The sequence below is a fragment of the Bos grunniens genome, chromosome 5 (assembly GCF_055505025.1).
Source record: "Bos grunniens cultivar Pamir isolate PY7600 chromosome 5, Bosgru_T2T1.0, whole genome shotgun sequence".
NCBI classification, from domain to species: domain Eukaryota; kingdom Metazoa; phylum Chordata; class Mammalia; order Artiodactyla; family Bovidae; genus Bos; species Bos grunniens.
Window position 1 is genome coordinate 59762042 of NC_141169.1, and position 11397 is coordinate 59773438.

Sequence of the window (11397 nt, forward strand, 5' to 3'; positions counted from 1 at the left end):
TTAATTCTCTGATTTAGGAGTAGACTATTGCCATGTTTTAAGGACATCAAATAGCAAAAGTCTAACAGTGAAGCGTTATTTCTTATAGAAGCAGAATGAGCTTTTACATGTATCATAATCTTTAATAATTCTTATTTACTTTACCAAAGTAACAAAAGATTTAAAAAACAAATAAAATACTTAAAGGCAAAGAAACCCATAATCTGTTTTTGAAAGCTTCATTTTTTTTTTTAGTTATTTATTTTATTTTTTTTAACTTTACAATATTGTATTGGTTTTGCCATATATCAACATGAATCCACCACAGGTATACACGTGTTCCCCATCCTGAACCCTCCTCCCTCCTCCCTGCCCATACCATCCCTCTGGGTCACCCCAGTGCACCAGCTCCAAGCATCCAATATCATGCATTGAACCCGGACTGGCGACTAGTTTCTTATATGATAGTATACATGTTTCAATGCCATTCTCCCAAATCATCCCAACTTCTCCCTCTCCCACAGAGTCCAAAGACTGTTCTATACATAAAGTTCTATACATCTCTTTTGCTGTCTCGTATACATGGTTATTGTTACCGTCTTTCTAAATTCCATATATATGCATTACTATACTATATTGGTGTTTTTCTTTCTGGTTTACTTCATTCTGTTTAATAGGCTCCAGTTTTATCCACCTCATTAGAACTGATTCAAATGTATTCTTTTTAATGGCTGAAAGCTTTATTCTAAGAAAACTTTGTTCTCTTAACATAGAGAATAGGCTAAATTCCAGCCTGTTACCAGTTTACCAGATAACAAACAAACAAAAGTATTTATTGGTTAATCTTAGAAAAGTCTTTTCCATAAATCTTGAAATAGCTGTATTCTTGCAAAGGCATCACAGTGAAACCATAGAAGGCATGTTAAAAATCTGATTAAATTGCAATTGACAAAGTAGCCTGGCCATTGCTGTGATATGTAACACTAATATGATAACTAGAATTATAATTGAGCACGTTTTTATCAAGGCATATCAGATCTATACGAATTCCACATAATTTTAGGATATATATATTAGTAAATCAAACATATAGTATGACATGAGAAGATTTATCATCCCTTCAACAATATTTTCCATGTAACTTAACATGTCTAATGAACCCAGGTGGTTTAATAGCTCTTTGGATTGTCTCAGGGGCCCTCTGAAGCATCCCAAAGTCATCCTCATAAAATATGTGATAGTGATAGTGATAGTGATATTGAAGTCACTCAGTCGTGTCTGACTCTTTGTGACGCCATGGACAGTAGCCAACCAAGCTCCTCTGTCCATGGGATTTTCCAGGCAAGAATACTGGAGTGGGTTGCTATTTCCTTCTCCAGGGGATCTTCCTTACCCAGGGATCGAACCCAGGTCTCCCACATTGTAGGCAGACGCTTTACAGTCTGAGCCACCAGGGAAGGCCCATAAAATATGTGAGATGCCCCTAAATCTCTTGGTGGACTTGATGATGATGAACTACTGAACAAATCCAACTCCAAAATACTGGAGTGGCAGTTGAACCACCACTTGGTGTAGGTAAAAACATCAAGTTACAAGGGAAAAGAAGAAACAGAAAATAACCCAATCAAATAAAATAAACCTCAAAAATTTTACCCTAAACAAATGGAGGTTTTTGAACACTTGACAAAGACATCAAAATAACTGTCATAAATATGGTCACTAAATTCAGGAGAGTGGTGGTGTTTTAGTTTTATTGAATTTATTCTGAATTATTTGAATGAATTTTTTTTCCAAAATAATAGAGAACATGTGAATTATACACAAATTACATGATACCATAATCAATATTTAACTTCAAAACATGTATTGAATTTCACAAAATAAATATCTTGACATTAAAAGTCTCATGCAAGAGTTCATATCTCTTTGGACTGAATTTAGTGTATGCCGACTAAAAAAATATAGTCACAACCTGAAAGAAGAGAGCTATTTTATTTGATGGGAATGTTTAGGACTCTGAGCCTAGGAAACAACATCTCAGTAGCTCTGAGAAAACTGCTTCAAGAAGACAGGAGAGGGAGTTAGACTACATACAAGTTTGCAACAAAGAGAGCTGCTGCTGCTGCTGCTAAGTCACTTCAGTCGTGTCCGACTCTGTGTGACCCCATAGACAGCAGCCCACCAGGCTCCCCCGTCCCTGGGATTCTCCAGGCAAGAACACTGGAGTGGGTTGCCATTTCCTTCTCCAATGCATGTAAGTGAAAAGTGAAAGTGAAGTCGCTCAGTCGTATCCTACCCTCAGCGACCCCATGGACTGCAGCCTTCCAGGCTCCTCCATGGGATTTTCCAGTTAGGAGTACTGGAGTAGGATGCCAGTCTGAACACCAAAAATCAGGTATCAAATTAAGGAATTTAACATTCTAGATATGGGAAGAGGCAAGCCTCTAGGTTCACTGAGTTATTTCCTTTCATAAATACTTCAGCTGCTACTGCTAAGTCGCTTCAGTCGTGTCCGACTCTGTGCAACCCAATAGAGGGCAGCCAACCAGGCTCCCCCGTCCCTGGGATTCTCCAGCCAAGAACACTGGAGTGGGTTGCCATTTCCTTCTCAGCTATCTGGGGCCAAATCCGGTTCACTTGTTCACCTTAAAGAGTTGCAAGTGGCTACTTCTTGCATCACCCCCAGGTACTCGGCAATCACCATGAGGGAATGAGACTCTACTGGATCTCAGTTTTCGGAGCTCTCATTCACATTTGGTAGAGAAGGAAATGGCAACCCACTCCAGTGTTCTTGCCTGGAGAATCCCAGGGACAGGGAAGCCTGGTGGGCTGCTGTCTATGGGGTCACATAGAGTCGGACACGACTGAAGTGACTTAGCATAGTATTCACATTTGGAGACCAGAAATTGCTGATGGCTGTGACGTTTCTTGTTTGTTGATATGGCAGGAGATATTTTCATTTCACACGTAATATCACACAGAATATATAGATTCTTTAAACAATGCTGCTGCTGCTAAGTCGCTTCAGTCATGTCCGACTCTGTGCGACCCCATAGACGGCAGCCCACCAGGCTCCCCCTGGGATTCTCCAGGCAAGAATACAGGAGTGGGTTGCCATTTCCTTCTCTGATGGATGAAAGCGAAAAGTGAAAGTGAAGTCGCTCAGTCCTGTCCGACTCCTAGCGACCCCATGGACTGCAGCCCACCAGGCCCTTCCGTCCATGGGATTTTCCAGACAAGAGTACTGGAGTGGGTGCCACTGCCTTCTCCGCTTTAAACCATAGGAAATATTAATGTTCATCTTGAAAATACACAGGAAATTACACACTCATTTTGAAACTCTATATTTGAAGTACAAGGTGGTATCATAGGATCTTTTCAGGGACTGATGAAGAGAATTAAAACCATCTTTCACATTGTGCTATGTCTTAAAGAAATACATTTCATTTTTACAAAAGTTCTGCATGAGAAATAACCTTTATTATATTTTTAAATGTTAAAAAACAATACACTGGAGAAACAGGAGTGGAAGTAGAAGCAGCAGACTGGAAAAATAATATATTAACTGTCAGGTGGCATGTTAAGAGACTATAAAGACCAACCATGGTTATACAGACTTTAAGGAACTTCAGGAATTAACCAAACTGGCCTTTAAAGTTGACCAAAAAAATCATTTATTGGCAGAAAAGACTGCTTTATAGACCACGTCTTTGAAGGCTTGTTTCACTTGCTGGTTTCTCAGGGTGTAGATGAAGGGGTTCAGCATGGAGACCACAGAGGTATTGAGAATAGCTACTCCTTTTGTCAATGACGCCTTTTCTTTGGCCGAGGGATTAGCATACATGAATATACAGCTTCCATAGGAGATGGAGATGACAATCATGTGAGAGGAACAAGTGGAGAAGGCCTTTTTTCTCTGACTGGCAGATGGGATTCTCAGAATAGTTCTGATAATGTACATATATGACAAAATCACTAAGGCCAAAGTGAATAGCAAGGTAACCAAAGCAAAGTAAAAACCAATTATTTCTAGGAACCATGTATCTGAACAAGACAATTGTAAAAGGGGGAAATAGTCACATGCAAAGTGATCAATGACATTGGAAGCACAGTAATCCAGTTGGAGGAGAAGCATAAGGGGCGGGAAAATGGTTAGAAACCCACTGAGCCAAACACAGAGCACAAACACGCTGCAGAGTTTCCTGCTCATGATGGTTGTGTAATGCAGGGGCTTGCAGATGGCAACATAGCAGTCATAGGACATGGCGGTTAGAATGTAAAATTCAGTCACCCCCATGAAAATAGAGAAAAATAGTTGGGCTGCACAATTGTTCTAAGAAATAGTCTTGTCTTTGGTAATAATTGCCCCAGAAATCTAGGGATGCACACAGTAGTAAAGGAGGTTTCTAAGAAAGAGAAGTTTCAGAGGAAGAAATACATTGGCGTCTGGAGATCGGAGTCCACCCACATTAGGGTGATGATGGTCAGGTTTCCAGTGACACTTAATACATATGTGATTAATAAAAAGAGGGAAATCACAATCTGAAGCTCAGGATCATCAGAAAGGTCTAGAAGAACAAACTCTGTGATCACTGTGTGGTTCATTTCTTTCTCTTTTTTCCTCCTTTTTTCTTCTTTTAAATATATTTAGATAGAAAGTGTATTAAAAGAAAGAGATGAAAATATAATTCATTATGATCAATATCATCATCAATTCTAAAGCATTCTATCTAATTCATGCCTATATTGTTTTCTTTTAATACCTTATTTACATTTTTTCTTAAAACATATTTATGGGTCATGTTTTATATAATAGTTCTCTTGTTCTAAATCTAACAGGAGAAGTTAGGAAATCTTTATATGAGTCATATTATTTAGAGATGATAAATTAATTTGATATTTTTTGTTTTGTCTAATTTGTGCAAGTCCTTGCAGTTTTGTTGGGATAATCCTATAAAACATACATCATTTTTTGTCATGTAGGTATCAGAAGGCAAAACCAATACAATATTGTAAAGTAATTAGCCTCTAATTAAAATAAATTTAAAAAATAAATAAATAAAAGAGAAGTGGATGATCTTACTTGCATCATAAGATATTGATGAAACTTAGAAAAATAAAGTAGCAACACCTTTAATGAAACAAGAAACAACTTCATGATTTTCTTAGCAAATAAAATAAACTTTAAAATGTTTAATGATTAAATAATTTAATTACCAGCTTTATTTTTATATTAGTATTTATGAATGTAATTATCAATATGAAAATATACTATAGGTATTAGATATTATTTACAAGAAAATAGAATAAATAGCCTAATTATTTTATATATAAAATAACATTCGCTTAATGGTTTGTCTGATAATTCCTTTGAAATCATTAATGTTTGACATTCTCTAAGATTTTCTATGAATATATATATAGAAATTTTATATGTATAGAAAACTGTGTATATTTTTGAGCTTAAAAGGATATGCAGTATTTATCAATTTTGTATTTTGCATTGAAGCACAAACTGAAAAATAACTACTTGCCTCAGATAGTAGCAGCTCTGTCACCCAGACTTTAGCCCAGTACATCTTCCATTTGAACATCCTTGCTTCTCAGCTATTGAACTTTATGAAAAACTGTTTTATTCCCTTGGAGTTCTACCCCACATTTATCTTTTGCATGAGGTGACTAATCCAAAAGGATATTCCAGAAATGTAGAGGAAAACCTCTCCTATTAATCCAAAGCCATTCAGCTGATTCCCAGCTCCACTGGATGTATCTATCATTCTGCGTATCTGGTTTACTAAAATCATTATAGCTCCCTTATCTTATTTTAGATATTCACATTTCTGCTGTGAATAATAGAAGATAAATCGTCGCTACTCTGCCAGACACTAGTAAACATCACACAAATCAAATTTGAATATTTTTCTCTATTTTATGATGATTCATGAAAAATAAAAATGGAATATCAAAAACCTTAAGAAGATATGGAACTTCTATCATCCTCTTCAGTAAGGTTGGTCTAGAAGTTTAAGGGAGCAATATTTAAAGTGAGAACTGCAAGTGGCATGGCAAAGTGGGGCATTACGAGTGTAGATACTTAAACTAGGATCTGGCATTTAGTTGCACTAAATGCTCAAATATTCAAGTTTAGCTGTTGTGACCTATGAAGAGAGACCTGTGTTGATCTCCTGGGAACAAAGGCCAGGCGACAGCTGTGCTATGATGTGGAACATCGGGGATTTCTGGAAGCTACCATTGGTGTTCTCAGAGCCTCCTGACTCTCTTCTATAGTGAATCTCTCTTGGGAATGTTTATGTTCATCCCACAGAAGAGTTCAATGAAGACTTCTACAAAATAATCCTTTTCATTAATCACAATTATTTTCTATTTTTGAGTAATGAAACACATGTGAAATCTTACAAAAATAGCACTCAATCTACTTTAGTTTTAGTCATATTCTTGGCATATAAAAGTTTTCTACATATACACTTCATTACTTATCTTTAGACTTCATTATTGTTGGAGCTTCAAGTTTCTTTAATAATTCTAAGTTATATAAGAACTTTATTAAATATTAAAAGTAACAAGGGAAAAATAACATACAAGGGAACTTCCATCAGGTTATCTGCTGACTTTTTAACAGAAACTCTACAAGCCAGAAGGGAATGGCATGATATATTTAAAGTGATGAAAACGGAAGAACCTACAACCAAGAATACTCTACCCAGCAAGCCTCTCATTCAGGACTATGTAAATAATCAATAAAATGTCACAGACCATTACAATGTTTACTGTGCTTAAAATAAAAGATTAGAAACATATATATATATATTCTTTACATTATTAATAGTACTTCTGATAACAATGAGGAGGAAAAGAAAGAGGAGAGTAGAGATAAATTTTTTCAGCAATTACTATAGTCCGGACCTAAATCCCAAGGACAGGGGAGCCTGGTGGGCTGCCGTCTATGGGGTCGCACAGAGTCGGACACGACTGAAGACACTTAGCAGCAGCAGCAGCAGCAGCAGAATTATTCTAATTGTTTTCTTCATATTGCCTCTTTAAATCCTGTCAACAACTTTATGAGGTTATCTGTAATTGTTATTCTCTTGCAGAAATATTTATCTTATCTTTTTCTCTGAAAATATTTTATTATTTTTTCCCAATTGGTCAAAGTTTATGGGAAATTTTAAGACAGTAAGTGGATAGACTATCTATAGCCTATTGGGCAAATTTGGCTCATGAACTATTTTTATTAAAAGCTTTATTAGACATGCCTTAGCCCTTTCACTTACATGTTGTTCAGAGCTGCATCCACACTACAGAGGGGGAGAGTTAGTTACCTCAAGGACTTATGTTCTACAAATTCTAAATTATTAATATATGACCCTTTTATAGAAAAAATTATGTATTGACTGGTGATATTAATAATCAAAATGCTCATACAGATTACCAACATTTATAATAACCACTAAGGAATTTGCATAGTGTTATGAGGAGAGCTGTATTATCTGATAATATCAACATAAACTCTCTCATATCTTTTGCAATAATATTAAAGTTCTTTTAATTACCAGAGCTACACCTATCTACAGTCCATGGTATATTTTTTTAAGTCATTAAGAAGTCACAGTTATAAATCAAGTCAGTATTTTCACATGTTTCCAGTTAGGCTTAGAAATTATAAATGTCCAGCATGAGGGGAAGAAAAAGTAACTGCATGACTTCCCTACAGTGTGGAAATCTCCTCAGTATGGTTTATGTTATTTTCTGTGTGTTTCAGCAAATGATGTATCTAAGACTTTCAACTGAGTATAGTACAAGAATATCAGAACTTAGTTCAATGAATTATGATTACAGTCTTCCTATAATAATGGTTTAAAAGTGTAGGATGAGTTTGAGCACTCTCCATTATTATTCCAGTTTTTGACTTCATGGAAAACAGAAAAGAAAAAAAAATGTTCAGGGCCAGAATTGTATGATCTTGTACAATTGTTCACATAAATTCTAATTAGTACATTTTCCATAAGATATCATATTCTACTGCTTAAAATAAGCATTTTTAACAAGAAAATCTCAATCTTGTGTATATTAAAACTTTGGTACTGTTAGTTTCTCTAATACTGATTAGGCATATCACTTAAAGAGACAATTAAAAGAATTGTATGTATAAGCTATTATCTCGAAATAGCCACAGATATGAGAAAGTTATTAAAAAAAAAAAACCTTAGTTATTGATTATCAAAAGACCAGCTTAATATCAAGCATTTATTTAAATATACAACTGACCATAGCAAATGTAGTCATATTGGTATCCAGCAAGTACAAATTGACAGTTGGTTGGCTACTTGCCATATAAACTCTAAAAGGATTAAATCATGTGCTGCTGCAACTGCTGACCTTCAACACTCCCTGAGGATTGAGGGTTGAAAGAAGAAATGAGGCACTCTCTGCTCCAGGAAAACTGCCAGGACAGGTCTTCAGATAGTTAGATACACTCAGGAGCTGATTTTATGAGCCCAATTCTTGTATCTCCTCATATCTAGAAAAGTACTAAAATTCTTCATGGTGCAAATTGTTTCTCATGACTGGCAGAAGCTTCACAAGACCAGCAGAAAATCTAAAATAAATGTGTGCTTAATTGCATATCAAAATCACATATATACTAACCTTCCCCCGTACCTCTTTGGAACAGTTTCTCAAGTTTCTCAGTTATCTGAGGCACTGTCTCCTGGGTTGCTCATATTGCCCACCTAAAAACTTAACACACAGCTCTCAACTTTTTTTAAGTTGCCAGTTTCTTCAGGCTTTTCAAAAGAATTGTTATCGTATATATGTTAATATTGGCATTTCCCCAAAGCAGGGTCTGTATCATAATTTTCCCTAAGCAACTATTCATTATAATAGTTTTTTGAATTGAAGAATAATATAGCGATATTTGAATGGCATCATCCACTCAATGGACATGAGTCTGAACAAAATCCAGGAGATAGTAAGGAACAGGGAAGCCTGGGTGCAGTCTTCTGCAGCCAGGGAGTCTTCAGTCCATGGGGTCGCAAACAGTTGGACATGGCTGAGCGACTGAACAACAGCACAGAAAATGCCAAACTCCATAATGGGAAAAGTTTTTTGATTTCTCAAGAAAATGTAATTACATTTTTCTTTTAGTTGTACTATTTTTCACATAGTTAATAACATAGGCCACAGTATGAAAAGGAAAGTGCATGCAAAATTCTAATAAGACTGTCAGATTATGTTTATAGTCTTTGTGTAGTAAATTAAAAATAAGATTAAAAATTAAAAATAAGATTAAATATCACTTGAAGTGAAGTGAAATCACTCAGTTGTGTCCAACTCTTAGTGACCCCATAGACTACAGCCTACCAGGCTCCCCTGTCCATGGGATTTTCCAGCCAAGAGTACTGGAGTGGGTTGCCATTGCCTTCTGCAACTTCCCAGCTGCAGTGGTGACCCCTGAGAGCACAACTGGGACCAAATATGATCTAATATTCATTTAATTTCTAGAAAACCTGATTTTTGGTGAGATTGTAAAACACTATTCTCTCTTGTGTGCACCTCCTCTGCCTCTTTCTGACTTTAATTTTCTAAAAATTAGTGTGAAATATGAAATTAAAAATGTTTCAAAGAAGGAAATATAATCACCCCCATAGGTACAGACCAGAAAAACCAGCCGTAAAGGAAAAACAGTACATGAGAGAAGGATTGCAAATTGAATGGAAAAAAAATGTATGCTATATAAGCATATATTTGTGTATATGTGTGTGTATATATATATATATACATGAATAATTCAAATTTGAATGGCAAAAAGAAAATATACATATGCAAATATCCTTGATAAACTGCTGGCAATAAAACTATGAATGATGAAAAATAAATCAAGGAGGCTGTGTAGATATTAATAGATTTTGAAATTCCTGGATTTTATTTAATTGCTTTTCATTCCTATGTGTCTAATTCATAAAACAGGACTTTTATTTTTCATTTGCTTGAGAAAAATATAGTCCTCCTTGCCATGTCCATGAAGGCTCACTTGACTTGCTGATTCCTTAGGCTATGGATAAAGGGGTTCAGCATGGGAGCTATGGAGGTGTTTAGCACAGCCACCCCCTAACTCAAAGACACCCTGTCCTTTGCTCATGGATTCATATACATGCAAATGCAGCTGCCATAAGAGATGGAGATGACAATCATGTGGGAAGAACACGTGGAAAAGGCCTTTGTCCTCTGAGTAGTAGAAGGGATCTTCAAAATTGTTCTGATGATATATGTGTAGGACAGTATTATTAACACTAAAGTGCAGAAGAGAATAAACACAGCACAGGAAAACCCTACTATCTCTAGGAATTTGGTGTCTGAACAAGAAAGGTATAATAAGGAGAAATAATCACAACTAAAATGGTCAATAACATTGGACTTACAGTAATCAAGCTGTAGGAAGAACATTACTCATGGGTATTTGATTAAGAATGAAGCCAGCCAAGAGCCCAAGACAAGCAGTGTGCAGACTCTGTGATTCATGATGGTCAAGTAATGCAGCGGTTTGAAGATGGCAATGTAACGGTCATAGGACATTGCAGCCAGAACATAAAACTCAGTGACTCCCAATAAAATGAAAATAAAATAAAATAAAATAAAATAAATAACTGAGCCATACAATCACTAAAAGTGATGGTTTTTACCTCCTGTAATCATGGTGGCCAAGAACTTGGGTATACTGAGAGTTGTGAATGAAACTTCTAATAAGGAGAAATTTCTGAGGAAGAAATACATGGGGGTTTGGAGGTGGGCATCCAGCAGGGTCAGGGCAATAATGGTCAAGTTCCCAGTGATGCTGAGCATGTAGGTGATGAGCAGAAAGATAAAGCTCACAACTGGAAGTTGTGGGTCATCTGACAGTCCCAGGAGGATAAACCCTGTTATTTCTGTGTAGTCTCTCATTCTTTTTTCTTCTTCTTCTTTTGAATAACCTTCAGGAGAATGCATAAACAGAAGACCCAGAAAAGGGGACTATCCAAGTATAGCACTGGGATTTGGCTCTGAAATGAAACCTACTATGCTCTGCTAACGTAATTCAGGAGATTGTTTAACAGTTAATGAAATAAATAACTTGTTTTGAAGCAAGTTTTTACTACATGTCACAATTTTGATTCACAAAGTGTTATTTTATAAAATCCCTAGTTTACAAATTGGGTATCAGGCTAAAAATATTTTTAAAAATCTTGTACAAAAAACATGTTCTTCACATGAAAAGCAAGGATTATAATCTATGTTTTTCTCAAAGCTAGGAAATACAGGAAGAAGAAAGGTACCTGTTGATTCTTTTTTTTTTTTTTCTGTCTTTTTTTTTTTTTATTCTTCCAATTTTATTTTATTTTTAAACTTTACATAATTGTATTA

The 11397-nt window shown here is 35.8% G+C and overlaps 1 protein-coding gene and 1 pseudogene across 1 annotated transcript; both read right to left on the bottom strand.

The window, feature by feature from the left end:
• Positions 1-3649: 3649 nt before the first annotated feature.
• On the bottom strand, positions 3650-4584 carry LOC147372170 (olfactory receptor 6C3-like). The gene has a single exon (XM_086403973.1). It carries the CDS (start codon positions 4274-4276, stop codon positions 3650-3652), a length of 627 nt encoding a protein of 208 aa, XP_086260099.1. The 5' UTR covers positions 4277-4584.
• Positions 4585-9978: 5394 nt separating this feature from the next.
• On the bottom strand, positions 9979-10938 carry LOC147372171 (olfactory receptor 6C1-like; annotated as a pseudogene).
• Positions 10939-11397: the final 459 nt, after the last annotated feature.

Bases quoted from the DNA above. Each gene is read 5' to 3' on its own strand.
- LOC147372170 (XM_086403973.1), bottom strand. From the start codon at position 4,276: ATGGGGGTGACTGAATTTTACATTCTAACCGCCATGTCCTATGACTGC.